The 24103-nt window shown below is 57.2% G+C and overlaps 11 protein-coding genes across 11 annotated transcripts; 7 read left to right on the top strand and 4 right to left on the bottom strand.

Moving 5' to 3' along the window:
* Nucleotides 1-56: 56 nt before the first annotated feature.
* Nucleotides 57-590, top strand: ACA1_069090 (uncharacterized protein; the record flags this gene model as incomplete). Its single annotated transcript, XM_004352801.1, has 1 exon — nt 57-590. One exon carries the CDS (start codon nt 57-59, stop codon nt 588-590), a length of 534 nt encoding a protein of 177 aa, XP_004352853.1.
* Nucleotides 591-720: 130 nt separating this feature from the next.
* On the bottom strand, nt 721-4253 carry ACA1_069080 (uncharacterized protein; the record flags this gene model as incomplete). The annotated part of the gene is made up of 16 exons (XM_004352800.1): nt 721-795; nt 927-1001; nt 1084-1172; nt 1437-1482; nt 1584-1643; nt 1716-1897; nt 1956-2145; nt 2233-2337; nt 2444-2501; nt 2577-3072; nt 3168-3272; nt 3347-3674; nt 3827-3894; nt 3962-4004; nt 4082-4151; nt 4216-4253. The coding sequence occupies 16 exons, from the start codon at nt 4251-4253 to the stop codon at nt 721-723; spliced, it is 2028 nt and encodes a 675-aa protein (XP_004352852.1).
* Nucleotides 4254-5607: 1354 nt separating this feature from the next.
* Nucleotides 5608-6792, top strand: ACA1_069070 (uncharacterized protein; the record flags this gene model as incomplete). Its single annotated transcript, XM_004352799.1, has 6 exons — nt 5608-5745; nt 5808-5952; nt 6035-6163; nt 6237-6310; nt 6376-6563; nt 6639-6792. 6 exons carry the CDS (start codon nt 5608-5610, stop codon nt 6790-6792), a joined length of 828 nt encoding a protein of 275 aa, XP_004352851.1.
* A 94-nt stretch (nt 6793-6886) lies between these two features.
* ACA1_069060 (uncharacterized protein) lies at nt 6887-7384 on the bottom strand (the record flags this gene model as incomplete). Its single annotated transcript, XM_004352798.1, is given in 2 exon segments — nt 6887-7108; nt 7127-7384. 2 exon segments carry the CDS (start codon nt 7382-7384, stop codon nt 6887-6889), a joined length of 480 nt encoding a protein of 159 aa, XP_004352850.1.
* A 265-nt stretch (nt 7385-7649) lies between these two features.
* Nucleotides 7650-8680, top strand: ACA1_069050 (uncharacterized protein; the record flags this gene model as incomplete). Its single annotated transcript, XM_004352797.1, has 5 exons — nt 7650-7752; nt 7846-7895; nt 7950-8035; nt 8093-8212; nt 8281-8680. The coding sequence occupies 5 exons, from the start codon at nt 7650-7652 to the stop codon at nt 8678-8680; spliced, it is 759 nt and encodes a 252-aa protein (XP_004352849.1).
* Nucleotides 8681-8769: 89 nt separating this feature from the next.
* ACA1_069040 (uncharacterized protein) lies at nt 8770-9567 on the bottom strand (the record flags this gene model as incomplete). Its single annotated transcript, XM_004352796.1, has 4 exons — nt 8770-8907; nt 8984-9107; nt 9145-9369; nt 9494-9567. The coding sequence occupies 4 exons, from the start codon at nt 9565-9567 to the stop codon at nt 8770-8772; spliced, it is 561 nt and encodes a 186-aa protein (XP_004352848.1).
* Nucleotides 9568-9690: 123 nt separating this feature from the next.
* Nucleotides 9691-9954, bottom strand: ACA1_069030 (uncharacterized protein; the record flags this gene model as incomplete). Its single annotated transcript, XM_004352795.1, has 1 exon — nt 9691-9954. One exon carries the CDS (start codon nt 9952-9954, stop codon nt 9691-9693), a length of 264 nt encoding a protein of 87 aa, XP_004352847.1.
* A 315-nt stretch (nt 9955-10269) lies between these two features.
* On the top strand, nt 10270-11508 carry ACA1_069020 (thioredoxin domain containing protein; the record flags this gene model as incomplete). The annotated part of the gene is given in 7 exon segments (XM_004352794.1): nt 10270-10409; nt 10475-10581; nt 10780-10844; nt 10864-10919; nt 10998-11116; nt 11183-11228; nt 11325-11508. The coding sequence occupies 7 exon segments, from the start codon at nt 10270-10272 to the stop codon at nt 11506-11508; spliced, it is 717 nt and encodes a 238-aa protein (XP_004352846.1).
* A 443-nt stretch (nt 11509-11951) lies between these two features.
* On the top strand, nt 11952-21690 carry ACA1_069010 (tetratricopeptide repeat domain containing protein; the record flags this gene model as incomplete). The annotated part of the gene is given in 47 exon segments (XM_004352793.1): nt 11952-11964; nt 11975-12072; nt 12159-12291; nt 12375-12559; nt 12648-12705; nt 12806-12891; nt 12959-13007; nt 13084-13219; nt 13317-13447; nt 13539-13684; nt 13778-14072; nt 14150-14217; nt 14314-14600; nt 14703-14799; nt 14864-14985; nt 15100-15265; nt 15362-15599; nt 15684-15754; nt 15828-15882; nt 15960-16048; nt 16141-16258; nt 16365-16487; nt 16574-16689; nt 16919-16987; nt 17068-17255; nt 17360-17639; nt 17764-17845; nt 17920-18030; nt 18108-18208; nt 18317-18354; nt 18373-18509; nt 18605-18737; nt 18827-18929; nt 19056-19181; nt 19282-19369; nt 19484-19692; nt 19766-19851; nt 19936-19987; nt 20075-20123; nt 20212-20326; nt 20439-20510; nt 20611-20667; nt 20763-20839; nt 20962-20999; nt 21104-21238; nt 21310-21490; nt 21569-21690. 47 exon segments carry the CDS (start codon nt 11952-11954, stop codon nt 21688-21690), a joined length of 5529 nt encoding a protein of 1842 aa, XP_004352845.1.
* A 373-nt stretch (nt 21691-22063) lies between these two features.
* On the top strand, nt 22064-22645 carry ACA1_069000 (cupin 2 domain containing protein; the record flags this gene model as incomplete). The annotated part of the gene is made up of 3 exons (XM_004352792.1): nt 22064-22226; nt 22307-22408; nt 22527-22645. 3 exons carry the CDS (start codon nt 22064-22066, stop codon nt 22643-22645), a joined length of 384 nt encoding a protein of 127 aa, XP_004352844.1.
* Nucleotides 22646-22861: 216 nt separating this feature from the next.
* ACA1_068990 (beta actin, putative) lies at nt 22862-24083 on the top strand (the record flags this gene model as incomplete). Its single annotated transcript, XM_004352791.1, has 3 exons — nt 22862-23602; nt 23645-23725; nt 23811-24083. 3 exons carry the CDS (start codon nt 22862-22864, stop codon nt 24081-24083), a joined length of 1095 nt encoding a protein of 364 aa, XP_004352843.1.
* Between the last annotated feature and the right edge of the window lie 20 nt (nt 24084-24103).

Here is a 24103-nt window from a genome sequence, read left to right as displayed (position 1 = left end):
CCACTCAGCCGCAAACAAACAACCGAGCTCAGCTCACCACCACAACTACAACAATCATGACCTCGATCGTGTCCGGATCCGGAGCTGCGCGCGTCACCGACGACGTGCGCCAGGCCGTCCTGGCCATCAGCCGCCGCCAAGACCTCAACGCCAACTCGGCCAGCGGCGACGACGTGGTGCCCTTCTGCGTGCTCAAGTTCGTCGAGGGCTCGGAATCGACGCTCGCCATCGACATCCTCTCCACGCTCGGCGACGATAAGGCCGATGACCATCATCAGCGGGTGCCGTCTACCTGGGACCAGCTGGTGGCGAGCCTGCCCCGCGACCAGTGCCGCATGGCCCTCGCCCAGGTGCCGTGGACGGCCCACTCCGACAACGTCACCCGGTCGCGCCTGGTCTTCATCCTGTGGGCGCCCTCGCACGGACCCTCGATCAAGCAGCGCATGACGGCCTCCATGTTCTCCAAGGGCGTCGAGCGGATGGTCGAGCAGTGGGTGGGCATGCCTGTGAGGGTGGAGGCCGCCGGCGTCGACGATCTCGAACTGGCCGACGTGCGCGACAAGATCCGCTCCAAGGCCACCGTCAAATAGAAGCAGCCGAACTCCAGCCTGCGTGTGAATAACAAAGCTGAAGAGTAAACTATTCCTTCCGCCTTGCTTGGGGCCATCTGGGTGTTGGGCAGAAGAGAGTTATCTATTCCTTGGCTGGCCGCACGTGCGTCTACAAAAGGTCAAGGGTGGCACCAAAAAATTGGAAGAGGCGCTTGTAGGTCTCCTTGAGCAGGCGCTTGCCCTCCTTCACGCGGCCAACCATATAAAAAATGAAAGAGGAAGATGAGCGATGAACCAGAGTACAAAAGAGAGAGAGAGAGAGGTGCGGGTGATGAATGATATGTGGGTTGGTTGATTGGTATGCAGGGCACGTACCTTCTCGTCGTTCAAGCAGTCGGGCTTGGCCGGGTTCATGTTGGGCGGCCGACAATGTACTACCGCACGCACTCCCTTGATAGAGGGGAAAACAACCAACCCATCAGCGCGCAGCACAAAAGGCGGCATACAGTTAACAGGGGGAAGTGGCGCGTACTTGCTGCGAATATAGAGGCGAATCGGCGGGCAGGGGCACGGGATAGACCTGACCGCACTCCGAGGCGGTACTATACAGCTTCTTGGTCTCTGTGCGATGAAGTGAATGAAAGAGTGACGCGTCAGTCAATGCCGATCGACCGAAAATCACCTCATGGCGGTGAGCACCTTGCATGAGGCTTGGACCCGCGACTTCATGCACCATGCTAAGGGCGCGGTTGTAGTGTGAATGAGCGAGCGAGCGAGCGAGTGAGTGAGTGAGTGGTGAGTGATTGTAGTGAGCGAGTGAGTGACACAGCCTGGAGAGACAGAACAGCCGAAGCTCAGGTGCAAAGTTGCTTACCGGTTGGACACCGTTCCACCGCCTCGCAGCCGCCAATCCGTCTCCGTGGCCAGAAATCTAGTGACGATCAGAAAAGTGCGCGCAAGAATGAGCATTTTGCCTTCTCGCTAGCCTGTTCGACGAAGGGTGAGAGCGACGCACGCAGAGGAAAGAGAAACGTTATCCAGCTTAGTTATTGGCGTCGTAGCCACCGTAAACCGGGGATCAGGGATGCCCTTCTGCGCAATCACCCCCGATCAGTTTGCAGAATAAGCGTACGTTTTCTGAGAATTCGAATGAAGGGTACGTACCTCCTCAAAGAACACCAGGACGGGGTCCTGCTTGCCCTCCAGCACAAGCACGAGTCGAATGTCCTTGTCCGGCCTGGCACGCAGGAACTTCTTGGCCGTCTTCCTGATCACTGCAGCGGCCCGCTTGGGCTGCATGTCCAACATCGAGGTGCCGAACGACGGGAAAGCCAGGCTTTTCGCTCCTGTGGCCGGGGGGAGAGAGGTCAGCCCGCATGCGCGCCAGTGGATGGGGGGAGGAACGCGAAATTGAGGGTGGAGAGAAGGGCCTGCCTTTCGCGGTCGCGAGGGAGCCGGCCAGGGCCTTGCTGACCGTCTGCGTGGTGTCGGTCGCCGGTTGTTTCGCGGTGTTGCCGCTCTTTGGTTTGCCAGTCACGCTGGTGCTGGTGCTGGTGCTGCCTCTTTCGTCCTGGGAGAGCAGGGCGGCCAAACTCTGTGATCACGCGATGGTGGACCAAAGTACCTCCATCAGGCTTGGGGTCCGCGCCAAGGTGTCCAGTTGAGCACTGCTGGGTGGTACCTGGAGGGAGGGTGTCTTCTTGACTGGAACGTTGGCCGGCCGTGGTGGCTTGAGTTGCGGACTCGAGCTGGTGCCCGTTTGCTTGGGCGCTATCTCCTCCTCCTCCTAAGCACGGGCGAGGTGGTTCAAATAAAATAAAATAAAATAAAGTAAATACGATTACAGAAATAATGCACACCACACAATAGCCAGGCGCAGATCGGGCACGTACGTCTTCGTCGCTGTTGTAGTCAAGCACAAGGCGAGCGCCGGGAGCCACCTTGGTCGGACTGGCTGGGGGACTACGTGCAATAAGTGGATGAGACTCGCTGACTCGCACCACCCGCGTGCAGGTGGCAACGTACATGAGCTTCAGGGTCTTCTTGCCGCTCGGCGAAACGGTGGTCTGCGATTGAGCGGGCGCGCTGAACGAGGGCTTGCTGCCGCTGCTGCTGCTCTGGCTCGGCGCAGGCGTGGAGGGCTGTGCGGGCTTCGGCTTCTCGATCTTCTTCGGCGCCGGTGGTGGTACCTCGTCCATCCAATCACCTCCTTTGGGGATTTTGGGGCTTGGCTTCTTGGACTCGTACTCTAACGGCTTCGGCGCCTCCTCTTTCTTCTTCTTCTTGATGTCTTCTTTGGGAGGCCCAGCGCTGTCGCTCGTGTAGGCCTTCGGCGGTTTCTCCGTCTTGGTGGCTGGCTTCGCGGGCGCCGGTCCGTCTCTGTAGTCGGCTACGGCGGTGGGCTTCTTCGCCGTGGTCATCGACTTCGTCTTCTTCTCCAGCCACGGATGAGAGTTCTCCTTGAAGTGGGCCGGGTTCTTCCTGTAGCACGCCTTGCCGTAGGGACACACCGGTCGCTCATCTGCGCGCATCAAGCAATTGTTCAGCAGAAGCTCACAACCAACAAACAACAGACGATCCACTACGTGTAGGTCCCAAACTGGGACACGCGCATACCTTCTGGTTCCGAATCAATTTTTGGTCTTTTGCGTTCGGGCGACGCGGAGCGGCGGGGCGCATCCTCCGCTTCCTCATCATCATCTTGCGCCTTTCGCTTTGTGCCTGGAGAGCCGACATTACAACGAATCGAATAGTAACCAGGAGGAACCGGTCACGTGGTAGAGAGTGGGTGGTACCAAGCGATGATGGAGGCGTCGGTTTGGGTGCCGCAGCTGCGGGTGCGGCGGTAGGTGGAGACTCCTTCTTGCTGGCCTCGCACATATCACAGAACGTCGTGTAGGCCTCGTTCAGGAACGTGCATTCGACACACTTCCACTTCTTTTGGTTGGCCTGCTCGCTCGCTGGCTGGCCTTTCTTGTTGCCGTTGCCAATGCTCGGCTTCGCACCCTCCTTCACCGGTTCGACCCTCTTCGGTGCTGCCACGAGCGAAGTTATCATCGGCGCCTCCTTCGTGGGTCTCTCCTGGCTGCAGCGCAACACCGTGAACGGGTAGCAGTTGGCGACCTGACGAAAGCGCCTTGGATGAGCACAAAGCTTGGTCGCGTCGGCCTCGCGGCCATGGCCTCGCGGATGGCGTTGTGTGTGTGTGCGTGTGTTGTGTGTGTTGTGTGTGTGTGTGCGTGCGTGGTGCGTGGTGCGTGGTGCGGGTGACTTACAAGGGTGAAAACGTCGCCGTCTTCCAGGGAGTACTTCTCGTTCCTCTGCAGCATCACGGCCTCACCACCTGGCAAGACGACAATCTGAGCACCCAGCTAGGTGGGAGGTCTGTGAATGAACCGGTCCCTAAGTACCTTTGTCGGCGGCCCTCTTCAAATAGGCTGGGTTGACTCCTCTCTGCATGAGCGGAGACTCTCATTGAGTGGGAATGGGGCAGAGCCTATGGCGAGCCGATGGAGAAGTGTGGAGCGTACAGGGACAAGGCTCAGACTTCCGTTGCGCCCCAGCATCAGCTCGGCCTGCTTCCTGCTGCAGCGCTTGTCCCTGCCGCAGCGCAGTCAGACACAGAAAGAACAATATTATAAGTGGTTCGGGGGGGGGGGCGTACGAAGAGGGGACGCCACACAAACCGCGACCCAGCACCATGTCAGCACATGCATCGGACAGCTCGCCCACCGTTTTGCCTAAAGAGATTTGAATTTAAAATGTGGCTCATAGATGAAACTGCTGGAGCAATCGGGTTTCGGGAAAGCAACCTGTCGCATCTTTTACCCTAAATGCCGCAGGCTTATCCATCTTCGACGGGGCAGGAAGAATGCAGGCGTGGATTGTTTTCCACGCATAATTTGGAGAGGAGTTATATTTCAGGTGTGATGGCCAACGGAGTAGCATATTAATACTAAGCCGTCCTAGCTCAGTCGGTAGAGCGCAAGACTCTTAATCTTGTGGTCGTGGGTTCGAGCCCCACGGTCGGCTATCTCCTTTTTGCTTGCGCCTGTGGTACAAATTGCAGAGGTCTGCCATTCTTTATCTTTTTCACAAGTACGGGACTCTTTTTGCCGAAGATCACAGGTACGAGAACCTATTCGTCGCTCTATCTCCTTTATCGTGGGTGTCCTTGTGTCGCAAGTTGCACAGCCGGAGACCTGCCACGGCGATCCGAGCTCTGGGTCAGCTTGCCGCGGGGATGCTCTTGAGAGGCCTATGGACCAAGGGACAAGAAGAAGAATGGGTGGCGCTCCTATTGGGTGCAGGCGCATTCTGGTTGGTTGCAAGGTTTTCGCCAGAATACCTGCTATGCTATCTGACCACCAGTCTTCACTGCCTTTTCTTCATTGAATCCATACCGCCACACCACTTCGCTCCAGCTGCGTAAGACGCCTCACCATCAACAACATGAACCCCCACCACGGACATTCACACGCAGCAACTGTACGCCTCCTCCAACTGTTTGGCTCAACATCGTTCACTCATCCTATCTTGCTGTAAGATTTGGCAGGTCATTGTGGTGTGCCTCGCTCTAAGTGCTTTCACCCAAGCTTGGGCTTCAGCGCCAAGCTTTCACGGCTCAACCTATCAACACCAGAGCGCATCAGGTAACGATGCCTCCCTAAGAGCCTCTCTGCCGACTTGCTGATGGCAATCACATCGGGGGGGGGGAACAGACAAACAGAAGCAACTGTGGTCTACTTTAGCTGCCAACCACGATTCGAACCCTTGGCCCAACACATTGGAGGTAGTGGAGCTCTTCTTTGAGTCCATGAACCTCACCTTCGCCGCAGGTACCCGATGCACCCTCCCTCCTTATCAGTTATCTTGGTCTTATCTTGCCTCAGGGCGTGGTTACATGTATCACTTGAGCGCGCACAATAGCCGCCAAAATAGTCATTGCATCTGCGTTGCAACAAACTTCTGCGACCCAGATTTCCTGGTGTTGCGTGGGACTGTGTCCAATTTAACTCGCGACCAATCCCTTGTTTTTATTCCAGACTGGGACCAAATGCCGCCCAATGAGCTCAAGTTTTGGCCGTATAAGACTGGATACACGCGCACCAAGCTGGCGCACGCCCAGGGAGCCGTGGCGATGGTCGAGTGGGTCAGCAACGGGAGCCACAACTACACCGGCCTATTCCAAGGGGTACGGGCCTACCCAGAAATCACAACAACAGCACAAGTTAAGCTCCAACTCGACTCCCTCAGGCCCCTAGCGGTCTGATTCGTTTGTCCCTGGGCGGTCCGCCCAGCCTTGACCCCGCCAGTCCCTCCATGGTGCCTGGCATTGGCCTCAAATTCCTCAGGAGTGGCATGGAGGCCACCAACCTCTTCGGTCTCTACGCCCTGGATGGTATGTCGAATGATGTCTGCAGCGGGGTGTTGTCTGCCCCTATCACTCACTCCTCACTATTCGCCATGCTTCGTCTCCACAGGACAGAGCAGCTTCAACTTCTTCGAACACGATCTCACCAGCCACCCTCCCGAGCTGGGAGTCAACGCCTCCTACTTTGTTCGCAAAGTGCGAGATGTGTTCGCCACCGCTTCGGCCTTCCCCTCCATGCGTACGTCTGCCTTCCCCGCCGCCATCCGCGTATCTCTACTTGAACTCATCTTCGTTGTTCCCCCCCCCCAAAGTTGGTTCGTCCGACTTCGCCAGCTTCACTACCAACGGACAAGCTGTGCAGTCGCCCAATTTCCCCTTTCGTCTGGTATGACGCACCACCCATCCCCTCCTGACAGCTTCTCACCGACCTGACCGTATGCATCGCATCAGGTGTTCCACCCGACGGCAGGGTACCGCCTCAAGCTGAAAGGCACTGCCCCGACCGCCCAAGTGCTCTCGGTGGTCGCCCAGGCGCTGGTGCCGGACACTGTCCTTTATGAGGTCCACGCCCAAGCCACGCCCTACAGCGACGCCCTCAGCCCGATCGGCTCACTCGTTCTTCGCAGCCCCTGCTACACGTACGAGCCCACCTCGATTCCCTCTTCTTGGTCTTCTGGACGACGGTCTTGACCTCCCACATGCGCGTGCTGCAGGTCGGCATTCGGCGACAAGTCGCTGTTCATGCAGCACGTGCGCATGGAGAAGGACCTCGCCCTGCGGCCCGAGTGGCTGGCGGCAACACAGGCCATCGTCCGTTTCCAGCAGAGCCAGGGCCAGTACTACTACCCCGACCTCCCCTGGAATTAGTAGTGTCAAGAGACCATCCACCGGGTGTTACATTCGCAGGTCAGACGTGACGAATACCTTTTCATTCACTCAGACACCACTGTACATACGTTCCTCAATCATCGACGCACATACTCTCAAACCACTGTCGCCAGCGCTTGTCGAAGCTGGCGTTCACCAGGAATTCGGCCTCGGACCAGAAGCCCACCAACGTGGTGTCCTTCCACGCGCCCGCGGTGTCTTGTTTGCGCCATTCGGAGAGCTTGAAGCGCCGGGTGACGTGGTTGTAGTCGAACGCAAGCCCGGTGTCCGCGAAGCTCGCTACCCAGAACTGCGCCTGCAAGCGCACGCGCACGATGCCGTCGGGGGAGGTCTTGGCCTTGGCCCGGCACCACCGAAGTCGTGAGTCGGCCCAGCACGGCGGGCGCCAGGCCGCGAGGCGCGCGATCATCACCACCAGCTCCGGCGGCAGGTTAGACAGCGGAGAGCCCGCGTCACTGGCGCCGACCCACAGCAGGCGCAGCTGGCCCCAGCTCGCCGCCGTGTAGCGGGCCACGCGGTCGTCTGGGGCGGTTCGTGGCTGGGGCTTGGTGGGCCTAAGGTGCCTCGTCATCGACGTGCCAATGCTGTGCGACCCGCACCGAGAGCACCTCGACCGCTGCGTGCCAAGGGGGAGGTCGCACTGTTGGCACAGAAAGCCACCCCCCTGTTCATGCCGGTTGCACGTGAGCTTCTGGAGCTGCCCCATCTAACACCGGGGGGGGGAGCGTACCACACCCCTGCTATATAGGTCCATGCCTCGTCAGCTGCTTGTAACGTACGGCGCTTGTTGTGTTCTCGTGGCCCTTCCAGCTTTGTGCCTTTTAACCGAAAAGAAGATGGAGAAGGGTGCGGGGTCATGTGCTGGCGTTGTGGGGCTGACATTGGAGTGCGGCACGGGGCATGCCCGCACCATGCGATGTGTCGAGTGCTGCTCCAACGGTGTCGTTGACGTTTCTGCTGGTTGCGCCCCCCCTTCCCTTTTCCTGTGATCAATCTTTTCCTTGCAGCGTTCATCCTGTTTGGCCCTCACAGGCGCCCACTCTGCGTGGTCGGCACTATGGAGCACCTCCACAACGCCTCTGGTGCGCACAACCATGGCCGTGTACACTTCCAGTTGCTGACGCACTCGGGCGCAGGTGAGCAACAAGGCTTTCAACTCCGGTTCCAAGTCGCTCACCTTTGGTCAGTGCGACCTCTCCCTCTTCGCCCACGTCATGCACGCGTACGCCACCCGCGCCTGCATCGATGCAAGCTTGGGCATGACCTGTTGCGTGCGCAGGATCAAGACTGACGCGGAAGCCGAAGGGGAGGACCTGACGCAGTGGGAGTTCGTTGACCTGGGCTCAGGCATGGGCCGGGTCGTGTTTGCGGCTCACCTGCTATGCTCCTTCCACAGGAGGTGCGTCCGCCTCCCCCTATGAGCCTCCTGGACGTGATCGCGCGTGTGTCTCATTCGTGTGTGGGTAGTGTGGGGATCGAGCTGGTGCAGGACCTGCACGCGATCGCGCAGGCCAAACTGGAAGTGTTCCTCCTCGAGCCGAAGGGAGAGGAGCAGCAGCAGCAGCGAATACGCTTCGTCCACGGCGACATACTCGAGCAGGACTGGGCGGAAGGAGGCGAAGAAGAGGGAGAGCGGAGGAGGAAGAAGGTGATCTTCGTCACGAGCACCTGCTTCACGGACGAGCTATTCGAGCGGGTGGCGCGCAAGGCCGGTGGCGGGCTGGAGAAGGGCGGGTGGCTGGTAACCTTCACCAAGGAGGTGCCGCCCGCGTGGGGCCTCCCGTTCGTTCTACGGCGGCGCTTCTCTCGCGTCAAGGTCAACTGGGGCTCGGTCAGCGTGTTCCTCTACAAGAAGGAAGAGTGCTGACGAGCACAGGAGAAGGAAGAGTGTCGATAAAAGGTCGTTCTTCTTCTTCTTCTTCTGTGTAGAGGTGTTGACTTTGCTGCGTGCGCTCATTAGTCGGCTTCGGGCTGGGCGGAACCGCCGGAGCCGCCCCTGCACTTGGCCTTGATCTTGGCCACCTCCTTCCTCGCCGGCTTGACGTAGAACAACTCGAGTCCCTTGAGCGGCCTCTGCTTGTACTCGTCCCTGATCTGCACCGACGTGCGTGCGACAAGGCAGCGGATCAGCCAAAAGCGTGAAGGTTGCGAACGCGTCAGTTAGTTGTACCTTCTTCTGCGCCTTCTCCACGGCTGGGATCTCCTTCATCTTGGTCTCGATCATCTTTTGCCTGCGCAATGGAATGAACGTGGTGAGAATCGCCTTGTTGCTCCATCGACCGGCACTGCCACAGCTGCGTAGCAGAGCATCGTGGAAGTGTGGAGGTGTACCTCTTGGCAATGGTCTCGGGGCGCAGGCGCTTGTGCCCCTTGTACAGCGGCTTGTCGGGGTTGCGCACCTTAGTGACCGAGTAGTTGGCCGCCGGCTCTTCCCAGGGCCGGCCATTCTCGAGGTGCTCGTTTCGCAGCTTGGCAAGGTGCCGCCGAGAGATGAGCGGCTTCCGCCAGCTGCCGTTAATCAGCTGTGGACGCGCCGCCAAGGCGATAGGGATGTTCCTGTATCAACGTGAAGTACACAACTGTCAATTAAAGAACCATCTCTGGAATGCGTGGGGGGGGGACAATTTGATTGTTGTAATCATCGGAGGTTAATTTGGCACAAGCGCGTCGCGTCGCGTACCATCGCTGCCAGTTGGGTCCGGTGGCACGGGCAGCCACGCTACCAAGCCCCTCCGATGCAATCACTCTGTTCATCGTTTTGGATTTGGATTGGCTCACAAAAGAAATCAGAAGAAAAAGGATTTCAGATTCCATTTAAAAAAATGATTAGATGTTGTATATCAAAAGTGATTCTGTACATGGCCCATGGGCTGCTAGCTAAGGCCCTATTCTCTGCACGGTCTCGGTGCCGGGCAGATTCAGCATTTTGAGCTGCTTGCGCGCCATGCCGAGTCGGCGTTCGATGGCATCGACCTCGAATCGGGACATCTTGGCTCCCTCTTTGAATTCATCGCGCACCCGCCCCAACAGCGAATCGCGGCCTGGCCCCTCGGGTCGCTTGTACGCGCTCATCATGAATTGGCGGTACAGACTCAACACTTGCTTCTGCAATCCTGAGTGTTTCCTCACTCTCTGCGACATCACTGGTTGCCAGCTAGCTTCTTGCTCTCTCCGCACGTTTCTTTTCTTGCCGTCTTGTCCTGTGACGCTTGCTTGGGTATGATCACCTCCAATCAATCGATCTTGAAATGACGAACAGCGTGCGATTGATTCGACGAAACAGATGCGGACACAAAAGAAAAGTGTTTTCTCTCTTATTTTCCTGCGTGATGACGCGGCACCGCCCTACAGGCACAGCAAGACAACCCTTCGCACACTTGTGCTACACTCAGCGGCGCCAGTAAGCACCAACTTGTTGTGGTTTAATACCCCCCCCCCACCACTACTACGGCATAGATGGAGCGTCTCTTTGTCCTCTTGTTGGTGCTGTGTGCCGCGGTTGGCCTGGCCAGCGCCGGAAGGCTAGTGCGACTGAACGACGACAACCTCGAGCGCCACTTTGGGGAGTCCATCGGCAAGGATTGGGTCATCCTCTTGTACGTAGCACCTGCACACCTCATGTAGATTTAGATGCCGCAGCTAACACGCTGACCCCACTCAGCGGTAACAAGAAGACCACCGACCCTGAGCTTGTCCAAACCTTCCAAGCCTTTGCCGAAGCCGAAGGCTACTTTGTGGTGGGCGCCGTGGACTGCCATTACGAGCCTGGTACGCTTCACTTACTTAAGTTCAAGCTCGCTGTGCGCCACCGGCACTGAACGGCAGAAATGTGGGGCACACAGACCTCTGCCTTGACTACGAGATCAGCAAGCGCTCTGGCCCAGTCATTATGTTGTACGGTTACCAAACCTTCAAAGCGCAACACAGCGCACATCTCACCCGAGTTCTTCAGAGTGACCGCTGCAGGCGACCGCATCAAGTACTCTGGCGAGGAGCAAACGCCAGAGGCGTGGAAGGAGTGGGCCTACAAGGTTCGCCACGGCAGCGTAGCTCACCCACAACACCTGGAACGAATCCGTCTCGAGCGGCGAGTGGTTTGTGAAATAGTACGTGAATTCTCCAGCTGCTGATTGACATTGGACACAAGACCTTATGACTTACCAACACCTCCTCTCGGCACATAGTTACGCTCCGTGGTGCGCGCACTGCAACCAAATGGCGCCCATGTGGAGCCAGTTCTCCGAAGAACACAAGAACGATTTCAACGTGGCCAAGTTCGACTGCACCGTGCCTGAGCATGCGAGTACTGCCCCACCTCCACTTCTCGAAACAACTTTCTCCGCTCACATGCTCTTTCCCCCTTGCTCAGGCATCTGCGAGGCGCAGCTGATCACGGGCTACCCCACTTTCGTCTTGTACTTGAGCCTCACTTCCGCTTTCAAACGAGAAGCGAGGACTGATCTGTTTTCCTCTTTCGTGTTTGTGACTCTCTGTCTCTTGTTTTGAAACAGCTACATCGATGGTGAGCGGTTCCCTCACACAGGCGAGCGGAACATGGAGATGTTCCTGCGTACCGCGACGAGAGCTCGCCTGGGCATGCTGGACTACGACGAAGGTGAGGAAGACAGAGACGAGCTGGCGCCCAGTTTCGGAATCCCCGAGGATAAGAAGAGCGACCCCTACGACGAACTTTAAAGTATACTGATCGATAGACACTGTCCCCATGACTGTGACCAGCTCTCCGGGCGCGTCGGCCAACACTCACAAGGTTGCCAATTACTGTAGACAAACTGAAAATTCATTTTCAGGCCAATTATCAAATCATTTCTTTTTCGGTTGGGTCGTACAAGAGCCTTGGACCAGGATGCAGGCCTACGTCGTTGAGGACGAGGGGGCAAAGGAGCAGAGTTCCTTTAGCATCCCACCTTTGCAAGGTCTCCAGAACAGAACTGCTTCCTTGCCTTCGCAGTCAACAAACAGTATGACCATCCAATTTTTCAAGATTTTATCCAAAAGCTGAATTTACAAATCGATATGATCAGTTTCTCGGCTGCGCCTACAATCGAGCCATGTTGCAGATAAATCATCACATAAATCAAGGCCAATAATCTTCAAGTCATTTGCTCTTTACTGGACTAATGCTGTTTTTATGTGCCTACAGCACGGGTGAGCAACCACGCCGTAAAGGAGCCCGAGAAGCGAGACTGGAATGAAGAGTTCCAGAAGCTGCTGGAGTTCCCAACCAACACGCCTCAGGAGGTATGCTGGCCTTCAACAAAGAACACTCTTGCTCGGAAATGGCTGACCGTGCTCTCTCTCGTATCATTGGTGTCGGCTGATTGCAGGCGGCAGAGCGGGCCATGGCGATCAAGAGTTTCGCTGATGGCTTTGTCAAGACAGCGCGCCCAATCGCGCAGACCATCATCAGGGAGAGATCTCAGCCGGTGCACACACAAACTTACAAGCCTGTGCCCGATGGTGCGCTCATCCAATCTCCACCTTCCCCTCTAATCGCTATGTTAACGTTCGGTTTGGGATTGATTTGCCGCCACCACCACCAGGCAAGGCAGCAACCTACAATGTCGATGGCATGACGTTTCAGTTCCCCACGGGCAGCGACGGCTACCCGTCCACGGCGGAAGAGGACCTGAAGAAAGAAGGACACTACATGAAGTCACTCATCGCCTTGCTGTCAAGCGGAGTGGATCGAGTCGCCCTGCCCATGACTTGCCTCGTCCAGCACTTGGTACGCTTGCAGCTGCTTCTTACTGTGCGTACCACTGCCCGCGACCAACAGCTCGGCCTGCTAACGCTTCTCTCTTGGACTTGCGCAGGGTTTTGCTCTGCGGGTGAGCTCAAGTGCGCCCTTCGGCCAAGCGGACCTGGTTTACGGTACTCCTGGGCCTTTCACCAACGCTTGACCATCCGTGACCTGCGGGTTCATCTCGCCGTGAGCCCTTCGCTCACCCTGGCATCGGGGCATTTTCCCCAGGGGCGGAAGAAGGCGAGGACTTCAAGGACACCAGTCCGACTGGGCGAGCCATAGTGACGAACATCTGCTCCGTATTCAACATCAAGGTAACCACCACCGAACTCTCTCAACTCCACTTTTTAAAATTCACTATACACGCGTACGCCACATTAGCCCCAGATCATCGAAGCAGGTGGCGCGACTCGGGAGGTGTACATACCAGGTACGCCTCTGAGTTCCACCTGTTGGCCGTTTTCCGGTCACATGGCAGTTCCACCTCTGATGACAATCGTCTCTAGGGGTGCGGGTCTACTTGGGCAAGGACGGCAGGTACTACTTCGCCTCGCTGGAGAACCTCCTGCCCCAGATGCTGGAGCACGGTGCCGTGCTTCATCGACAATACATACAGCGGCTGCCGAGCCCTCTGTCTGTCGGGTACACACTCGCTTTTCAGTCGCCGGAGCGGTTGCATGGCGGCGTCTGACGATGACCATGAGGACTGAGGCTTACGTCAATTTTATTGGTCTCCCAGTGACAAAGAAGCAATCAGAGCGGCCGGCAAACAGCTCGAGGAAGTCAACCTGGAGGCCTTCGCCGCTAAGTTGAGTGACCGTGAGTTCACGCTTACGCTCGCCCAGCTTTTTGACGAGCTCCACAAAGAAGGTACTGTCTTTTATGGACGTTGTTGTTGCGGCGCCAGCCACACAACCAAAAGGGTGTGCTTACATGACACACACACACACACAACCAAAAGGGATCAACATGTGCTTTCTCGGCCGACTGAGGAGCAAGGTCACGTCCAAGCGTATTTCGCGTCTCCTGCTCGAGAAGGCTGTCACCCGAACCGTCAACAAACACCTTCACGAAAAGCTGAGAGCAACGGGTGACACCACTCCTCAGGTACCCGAGCCAGCAGGCTTGCTTCTCCCCCGCAGCTCTCTGCTGATGCTTCAGGCCGCTCACACCACCTTGGCTCCCACACCACCCGGGCAGACTGTGCTCGTGGAGTACTTTGATCTGGTTTTCAGGCCGAGCGAGGAGTCGACGGCGCTGTGGGAAGGCGAGATTCGGCAGCGCCTGGAGACCAAGTTTCCCGGTGTGCTTTCGTCCGGTGAGAGGGCCTCGGAGTCTGGCTGGAAGCTGCGGGCGAATGTAAATATGCGCGACCTGTTCGTGTCCCTCTCGCAGCGGAACGGAATCCAATGGAAGGAGGGCACCGCCGAGCGGGTCCTGGAGAACGGCGCGACCGAGAGCCTCGCCGACGCCTTTGTCGCCGCTGAATCCACTGGTACTGTTACTACTGTCAGCTTCCGCCTGCTTTTTGATCCCTCTGAGAACCTCACATCGCGTGCTCACGTCGTGCAGTGAAACGATTCGAAGTCGCATTCGGCGAGACCCTGCACGCCCTGGGGCGTTACGACGACTCAGAGCTGGTATGCACCTCGGCCCGTAGCTTCGGCGAGCAGAGATGCCGTCATCGTCGTCATCATTGCCGGCCGGTTCTAATGATCCTATCATGATCGCTGCAGGTGCACAAGGAGAGAATAGCTCAGAGGGAGGCCACGGGCGACCCCATTCTCACCGCAGCCGCGGTGTTCCACCTGGCCTGCTTCTACAAGGCCAACGAACGGTACGGCGATGCCGAGGAGCAGTTCAAGAAGATGGTGTCGTTGGCCGAGAAGGTGCGGCCGCCGACCACCTCCGCCGCGGGCGGGCTATCTTCGCCCCGTGGCGGCACTGCGGCCTCGTCGCGAGGCCAGGTCCACGTGGCTACGGCCCTCCTGCATCTCGTGGACTTCTACTTCTTCTGCGGAAGGTACCTTGCGCCTTGCTCCTTCGCTGCAACGATCATCTTCTTTTGCTTTTCGCTCTCGCGAGGCCTGACCACCATTCATTCGCCTGTTCACGTACCATCCAGGTTCAACGACGCGGAGCCGGTGCTGCAGCGAGCCATGGACATTAGACAAAAGAACCTGGGCAGCGCTCCGCTGGACTACGCCCTCTGCTTGGAAAAGGTGTGGACCCATTTTTAATCTGTGGCGGTTCGGGTGATGCTGACCTGGGTGCGCTTTGTTCTAGGTGGCGCGCATGTACCGGGTGATGGGCAAGTACACCGAGTCGGAGCGCATGGCCAAGCGGTCGCTCCAGATCTACATGGAGTCTCTGGGTGTCGACTACCCCGCGATCGAGCAGCGCAACACGTACCCTAGCCCCCCCCCCATTGGCCCCTCCATTTCGCGAGGTCTCTGCGCTGACTGTGCTGTGCTTTGCGATTTCACTTTTTTTTTAAAAAAACAAATGACCGACATCTCCAGCGCGGCCTTCGTACACTTTCTGGAGGGCAACTGCGCAGCCGCGGAGGAGGGGTTCAAGAATTCGCTCGCCGCGTCGGAGCGAAGCTACGGGTCTTCGCACCTGTGCGTCGCCCAGTCCCTCGCCGACCTGGCCATCTTCTATTGCAAGGTCAAGAAGTACAACGAGGTACATGTCGACAACCGCTCCTCTCTCTCTCTCTCTGTGTGTGTGTGTGTGTGGTGTGTGTTGTGCTCTCTCGAGCCCGCTAAGTGCCGGTGACAGGCGGAAGCACTGTTCAAGCGCGCCATCACTATAAGGGAGGAGGTGCTGGGAGAGAACAACACACGCATGGCGGCCTCCCTCCAGCAGCTCGCCTATCTGTACACCGCGCTGGGTCGCTACTCGGAGGCAACCGACCTGTACAATCGATCGCTGGCCATCTTGCAGAGCTGCCTCGACTCCTCGCACCCGGACATCACCGATGCCCTCAACAAGCTCGCTTGGCTGCAGCTCAAATGCGGTACTCGTCGGCTCAACAAACGCATTATTACGGACATTGTTCGCAAGCCGTCACAACTCATTCAACACTGTGGACACTGTGCAGGAAATATCAAAAAGGCTGATGAGATCTATGGCAAGCTGTCCGAGGACAACGAAAACAGCCTGGGCAAGGAGGTAACATTTGCGCCCCTGAATCGTCATCGTGCCTTTGCTTTGCTGGCTGGCTCACGTGATCTGTGATCTGCAGCCACCGACTATCGTACGCACGCTCTGGGAGCTGTCAGAGTTGTACCAGGCGCTGGGTACGACTGCTCCGTCCCTGGATCCAGTGCCCGACCAAACGCAAACAAACAATTAATTCTCTCTTCTTGTGACACAGGTAAATACGACCAGGCAGAGGAGGTGATCAAGCGCGCACTCATCATCAAGCAAAACACGCCCGGTCAAAGCGTCACTGACATTGCCGAGGTATGCAATTCACCCTAAGCCCTCTTTTTTGAACCGTTTTCTCGCCTGCCTGGGCTAAGCGCCGCGGTCTGACGTATTTTATTTTATTGCAGTGGCTCAACAATCTTGCGGAGCTGCACTACCGCAAGGGCAACTATGGCGAATCACTTTTGCTCCAACAGCGCTCTCTGGACATCAACATCAAGACCTTTGGCCACAACCACGTTCAAGGTACCGTCCATCAAAATGATGAGGCAAGCCTTGCTGATCGGCCTCAACTCATACGCGCCCTCTCTCTCTCTCTCTCTGTGTGTGTGTGTGTGTTGCGTGTGTAAAGTGGCGGAGGGACTGCACAACATGGGCAACCTCTCCTACCGTCAGGGGGACTACGAGACAGCGGAGGAGCTCTACAAGCGGTCTGTGGCGATCAAGGAGCACATCCTGGGCCGGCAACACCCCGGTACGGGCTTTCTAGCAGTCTGCGATCTCATACGCTGCTCTTCTCGGCCGGGGGCTTACGTGATTAACGTGCGCGTGCGTGTCTAGACATTGCGGAGTACATGCACACCTTGGCGTATCTGTACACCACGCAGGGCAAGTACGAAGAGGCCAAGGGCCTGTACGAAAAGGCCTTTACCATCCTCCTGCAGACCTTTGGCATGGTATGTACCACTCTCTTTCTTTCTCTTTTCCCCCCTTCAACTACACACAACATTTATTAACCGTAGGATCTTTGTGACGCTAGGATCATCCGCTGATGGCTCTGAATCTCAACAACCGTACGTACAGCTCACTTTACGTCAGTTATCAAGGAGGAGTGCGGACTCCTTGGTTCTTACGATTTGGTCCATCATGGACGCGGCGGCAGTGGCTTGGATTCATTTCAAGCAGGCACAGTACGGCAAAGCCGAGGAGCTCTACAGCCAATCCCTTGCCATTCGTGAGAAAACATTCGGCAAGGTATGACGTCACGTTCCCCACCAACCGTCCAATGAACGAGCTCCTGACAATCTTCTTCTTCTTCTTCTTCTTCTGCAAAGCGGCATCCCGATGTTGCCCGGAGCATGCACGACTTGGCCGAGCTGTACCACGAGCAGGGCAAGTACAAGCAGGCCGAAAAGCTGGTCCACAAAGCCCTGGTCATCCGCGAACAGTTGCTCGGACCCGATCACTCCGACGTGGCGCGCAGCTTGACCACCCTCGCCAAACTACACTTTTCCCTGGGCAGGTGCGTAGCCCCATCCCCCTCCTCTAGTGTTGATCGTGTGTGTGTGTGTGTGTGTGTGTGTTCTAACACTTCTCTCTCTCTCTCTCTCTCTTGTAACATGTTAGCTACACCGAGGCCAAGAGGGAGCACAAGCGGGCGCTGAAGATCACTACGCAGTTGCTGGGTCCCAACCACATCAAGGTGGGGCAGAGCCTCCACGATCTGGCCAAGGTGTACTACCGCCGGGGCACCTATCAGCGGGCCGAGGAGCTGTTCCAGCGGGCGCTGCAGATCCGGGAGGCCGCTCTGGGCACCAACCACCCGGACGTGGCGCAGACCAGGGCGTCGTTGGCCTACCTATTCACCACCCTCGGCAAGTTCAACGAAGCTGAGGAGTACTACAAGGTAAAGCGTCGAACCCCATTTGCACACAGGCAACTGGCCAGTTCTCATTTGCGGTGTGCGGTCGTGTGCGGTGGCGTGTGCGGTCGTGTGCGTCGTGTGTTGTGTGTATCGCAACTGGGTACAGAACGCGCTGTCCATCATGGAGTCCTGCTTCGGAAGCGACCACCCCGAGGTGGCCCAGAGCTACAACGCCCTCGCCTGGATCTGTACGCGAAGCACTTCCTTCCTTCGTGTCTGGTTATTTTTTACGAACGTATGGTGTGTGGTGTCTGTGTCGCAGACTACCGGCAAGCGCGCTATCAGGAGTCAGAGGAGCTCTACAGGCGCAGCCTGGACATCCGCAGTCGGTACCTGGGCGAACACCACCCGGACACCGCTCGTTCCTTCCACGGTTCGATGCCCTCCATCTCCACCCTCTTGCGGGGCTGCCTCCTCCTCCTCCTGCGTCTTACACTTGCTACACCCCAGATCTGGCCATGATCTGCCTGGCGCAGAGCAAGTACACCGAAGCGGAGGACCTCAACGAACGCGCTCTCGCCATCCGCGAGAAGGTCTTTGGCAAGACGCACGTACGTCGTTAGCTCTCTCGATCGACCGCGGCTCCACTTTACTTAGTTATTCACGTGTCGCTGTGTGTCGTGTGTCGTGTGTCGTGTGTGTGATGTTGTGTGTCTCAGGTGGAAATTGCCTACAGCATGCATAACATCGCCGAGCTGTACTTTGCAAGGAGCAGGTACGCCAAGGCCAAGGGGCTCTACAAGCAGTCCATGCGCATGCTCGAGATCGTTCTGGGCGAGGACCACATCAAGGTGGCCGTGCCCATGGCCGGCCTGGCCAAGGTGCACTACAAGCTGGGCGAATACCAGCAGGGTACGTCACGTGCTATTGCGAGATGTGACATGCAATAATAATAATGATGATGATGATAATAATAATTTTTGCTACTATTTTTCTCCACCGTGCAGCAAAACCGCTCTACCAGAAGGGGTTGGCCATTCAGGAGAAGACCATCGGCAAGAACCACCCCAACTGCGCCGCCTCGCTCAACGATCTGGCGTACCTCTACGCCACCCGAGGCCACTACCGCAAGGCGAAAAAGTACTCTTTCTTCATCTCCCGTCGCAACCTACAGCCACCGGATCGTTTATTGTTGTTGATATTGTTATTAATTTATTTATTTTAATCAGATACTACCAGCGGTCCCTCGCCATTCTCCAGTCGTCCTACGGCGGCACCAATCATCCTGAAATCGCGCTGGGCCTGTCATCGCTCGCCTGGGTTTACTACAAGGTGCGCTGTGTTCTACGTCTTAGCCATCACCACACACACACACACGACACACACACACCACACACACGACACACACACAGCATGCCGAGGATTTACGATCGTCGTGTCTGCGTATCTGTGGAACAGAGGGGAAAGTACAACCGCGCCCATCTGCTGTACAAACAGTCCTATAAGATGCGAATCGCCGCTATGGGGCCGGAGCATCCCTTGGTCGCCCGCTCGCTGCACGAAATCGCCGAGCTCTACCAGAAGGTACGAGAAACCCCCTGTTGTCGGCCCTCCAATTCATTCAAGCTACCACACACCGTACGGACCGGCCCTCATGCCCTCCGCTCCTTGTGACGCCTCACAGATCGGTAAGTACGAAGAGGCCGAGACGTTGAACAAGCGGGCGCTCTCCATCCGCATGAAGGCTCACGGCACCTCGCACCCCGACGTCGGTATGCCGCCTCTCCAACTAACGACACACACACACACACACTCACACACACAATCGGCACTTCGCTGACATGAGCGTGTTTTCTGTCTGCACGGCTGGTGACGCATCGCCACAGCTCGCAGTCTGTTCAACACGGGCGTGCTGTGCTACTACCAGGGCAAGTACAAGCAGTCGGAGGAGCTGCACCTGGGGGCGCTGCGAAACCTGGAGAAGGCCTACGGTCAGAACAACCCCAAGGTGGCCCAGTGCCTGGACGAGCTGGCCAAGACCTGGGCCAAGATGGGCAAGCACGACGACTCCAAGGTCTATCTCCAGCGTGCGCTGGTATGTACACACCCAGTCGTTGTGCGTGAACGTTCGGCGCCCATTGCTGACCGCACCCGGTTTGGTCGCGCAGACCATTCGTGAATCGTGCCTGGGAGGACGACATCCCGATTGTGCCGAGTCGCTGCACCACCTGGCCTACCTGGCAGCCACACAAGGGTGCGTCACACGTGTTCCCTTCTCGTGCGTGCGTGCGTGCGTGCGTGCGTTGTTTGTTGTATACACTGACACTTGCGAACGCAGGAAATACGCTGAGTCGGAGCAGTACTACACCAAAGCGCTGGAGATACTTAAGGTGCGGCCTCGGTCGTCACTTGGTTGGTTGGTTGGTTGGTTTGGTGGGCTCACAGCAGCGGAGCTCATCGTTTGACGCATCGTACAGGGCACCTTTGCCACGGAGGACCACCCGGAGATTGCGACCACGCAAGCCGGTACGCAGCTGGATACCCTCTGAGACCCGGAAAGGCAAAGTTGAGGCCTATGTCGTACTGACCGTGCATGGGTGCTCGGTGGGGGCAGATTTGGCGTGGGTGTATTTCCGCCAGGGCAAGTACAAGGAGGCGGAGGAGCTCTACGTTCAGTCTCTCAAGGTCCGGCAGACAGCCCTGGGTGATTCTCACCCCGACGTGGCCAGGTACTCCGGGCTTCTTGCCAGTTTCCTTTCTATTTCTTTCTTTCCTTCAAGTTCGCCACCACTCACCCATCTTTTCTTTTCTCTTTCTCTTTTTCCTTTTGAAATCAAACAGAGGCCTGCACGACCTGGCCGAGCTGTATCAAAAGCTGGGCAGATACGAAGAAGCCGAGCCGCTGCACCAAAAGTACGGTTTTGGACAATTGTGCACGTCCCTTGATGGGACGTCGACTAATTTCTCTTTTCCTCTCTTTGCTCTTTCGCGTTCCTTCTCTTTTTGCGTGCAGAGCACTCAACATTCGCGAATCCATTTTCGGCCGACTTCATGCCGACACAGCGCGCAGGTACTGCCTTGAGTTCCAAGTTGAGCTTCACGTCGCTTGTGGAGCGGGAGCGTCTCACTTTTCTTCTTCCCCCCGGCGCCTCGCACTGTGCGTAGTTTGAACACGCTCGCCGTACTGTATCAGCTCCGCGGCATGGACGAAGAGTCGGAAAAGCTTCAGCTCCGGTCCATCGGTAATTTCTCATTCCCCCCCCCGTTGTGCGCTCCTCACCACAGCAGAACTGCGCCCTGACCAGCCTCTTCCATGTGCGCGCGCATGCGTGATTGGTGCGTGACGTACGCTCTACCCGCCCAGAGGTGCTCAAGGAGGTGTTTGGCGAGAGCCACTCCAAGGTGGGTTCGAATGCGCTCTCACCTGTGTAACAATGCGCATTCGCGGGGCTGATGTGCTGACCCGAGCTCACGATGATGTTTTTTTTTCTTCGCCTGAACAACAGTTGGCCAAGGGCTACGCTGATCTGGCTGCGCTGTATGCGCGCAAGGCCGACTACGAGCGCGCCGAAACGCTCTACCAGCAGGCCCTCGACATGCGCGCCCAGACCCTCGGCCCGACCCACCCCGACTACGCACAGGTAATACACACCACGCACACACACACACCACCATCACACATCGTCACACTCACCCGTCACTACGCGCGCAGAATCTTCTGGAGCTGGCGGAACTGTACACCAAGCAGGGTCAGTACGAGCGCGCGATTCCGCTCTACGAGAAGGTGATCGAGATCTGGGAGGACAAGCTGGGCAAGGACCACCCCGACCTCGTCACCGCCCTCGAGTCCTACCACGCCTGTCGACGCGGCCAATCGCGAGGACCCACTCCCGGTACGCATTGTTGTGTGTGGTGTGTGTTGTGTGTGTGTGTGTGGCGCTGGGCTGACACGACAAACACACTAGAAAAAGGCTCACGAGACTGGTCGTCGCTGTTCCTGATGGCAAGCCAGCGCACACACCAGCCGACCGCTTCACTGGCCATCAGCCTTTGCCGACTCCTGTTCGGCGGTACCACCGCCCAGAAGCCCTGAACCACGCACTACACACTGTCTTCACACTGCACATACACGTGTGGTTGTTGCTGATTGGGCAAAAAGTTTGTTGTAGACACCATTAAATCCAATCCGTAGAAAAGTGATCACCTGTTGGCAGATGACGGTATCTGATTGGTCCTAACGCGTTCCAGTGACGTGAGCGTTTGAAAAGTATCTGATCAGGTAGACAGCGAATTGTCAGGAGCGAACCCGAGGAACGTGGTCCACTCCTGCCACTGTCTTCTTCTGCAGATCTCTGGCACTAGTTATAAATTCAAGCACAAGCAGTACAGTGTTTTATTATTCAATAACCAACCACCAACTACGTCCAACCAAACAAACATCAGCACAACAAGACCATCGAAAGACAATGGCCAGCGAGATCGGAACCGGAAGCCAGAGGCAGGAGGAGTTCCACGACAAGAGTGTGATGAAGGTGAGCGCGTTCACGGCGCCGAAGGGGGCGATGGGCCAGAAGTACCTGGCCTCGGGGGTCCACCTCAGCATGCGCATGTGGGAAGACGAACAGCCCGGTACTCTACTCTATTCGACTCTCTACCGCACCTCAAACTCTCATCTTTCATCTTCTTTCTTTCTTGTTCTGTTCAAGCAGGCGAGCAGAAGGAGACCCGAAGGGAATACGAGACCCTGGGCTACGTGCTCAAGGGCAGGGCCGAGCTGCTCCTCGAAGGACAGAAGCTCATCCTCGAGCCCGGTACGCGCTCCATTCAAGGACTGCCAAGATGCTAGCTATGAACAGTGTAGTTGACCTGGGTTGTGGTGTGTGTGTGTGTGTGTGTGTGTCGTGTGTGTGGTCGACGTGTGCGGAACAGGCGACTCGTGGCTGGTGCCCAAGAACGCGAGCCACTCGTACAAGATTCTGGAGACATTCTCCGCGGTCGAGACCACCTGCCCCCCGGCCTTCGCCAAGGGCAGGGACACCAAGTGCTAAGGCAACAACACTGCCGTATTAAAGAGATATCTCCATTCTCTTTGTAGGAGGCGGAGCAGGTGGTCTTCTTGTCGACAAGATCGTCTTCTGTACACAGTGAGTGCGGAAGAAGCGGGGGGGGGGCTAAAAGAGCAAAAAATAGCATAAAAGGCTCAAATTGGTCTAATTACCATTTAGCATAATGTTAAAAAAGAGAGATATCCAGAGAGATACACGATGCAGCAGGCAGGCTCCGCGGTTGTGATAGATAACGGCTCCAGCACCGTCAAGGCGGGCTTCTCTGGCGAGGACGCACCACGAGCCGAATTTCGCAACGTTGTCGGTCGGGGGCGCCACGCCGGGGTGTTCAAGAGTGCGACCCAGGCCCCCGTGTGGCTGGGCGAGGAGGCCTGGCAAAAGCGCGGTATGCTCCTCCTCAAGCCGCCCGTCGAAGACGGTATAGTCACCAACTGGGACGATATGGAGAAGATCTGGATGGACACCTTCTACGCCCAACTCGACGTGAGCCCCGAAGACCAGCCCGTCCTGCTCACCGAGGCCCCGCACAACCCGCCCGCCAACCGCGAGAAGACGGCCGAGCTCATGTTCGAGACCTTCAGCACGCCCGCCCTGTCCATCGAGCTCGCGGCCGTTCTATCGCTGGCCAGCACCGCCCGCAAGACCGGAGTGGTGGTGGACGCCGGCGAGGGCTTGACCCACACGGTGCCGGTCTACGAGGGCCGCGCCGTGCGCCAGGCTGCGGCGCAACTCAACATCGGCGGCCGACACCTGACCGACCACTTGATCAAGCTGCTCAGCCGCTACCAGTTCAACACGCCCAGTGAGCGCCTGATCCTGCGCGAGATCAAGGAGCGGGTGTGTAGCGTGGCGCCCAGCGCGGCGCATGCCGCGGACTATCACCGGGAGAAGACCTACGAGCTGCCCGACGGCCTCGTGATCTCGGTGGAGAGCGAACTCGTGATGTGCCCTGAGGCCCTCTTTCAGCCCCTTCTCCTCCAGGTTCCTGAAGGCGCAAAACCAACAGCATCGACCGATCCGGTGGTGGGTATTCATGAATGCGTCTACAACTCCATCATGAAGGTACCGTATGTCTGGTGATTCTTTTTAATTATAAATATATATATATCTATTTAGCTGATGAATTTCTATCTTCTAATTGTTGCAGTGCGATGCTGGCATAAGGAAGGACCTCTTCGGAAGGGTCATGCTCTCGGGCGGCTCGGCCATGTTCCCGGGCATGGCCGATCGTTTGCAGCATGAGCTGAAGGCCCTTGCACCCGACGACACGATGGATCTCTTCATCGCTCCGCCCCAGAAGAACTCGGCTTGGCTGGGCGGCTCCATCATGGGGTCGCTCTCGACCTTCTGGCAGCGGTGCGTCCCCAGGCGCGACTACGATGAGCACGGCCACGCAGTCGTTCACAGGATGTGCAACTGAGCTCAGTTGCACAGTTCATG

This window comes from Acanthamoeba castellanii (genome assembly GCF_000313135.1).
Source record: "Acanthamoeba castellanii str. Neff unplaced genomic scaffold scf7180000084603, whole genome shotgun sequence".
Lineage (NCBI taxonomy): Eukaryota > Discosea > Longamoebia > Acanthamoebidae > Acanthamoeba > Acanthamoeba castellanii.
Note: the sequence above shows the minus strand (reverse complement) of the source record. Positions and strands in the feature narration are given on the sequence as shown.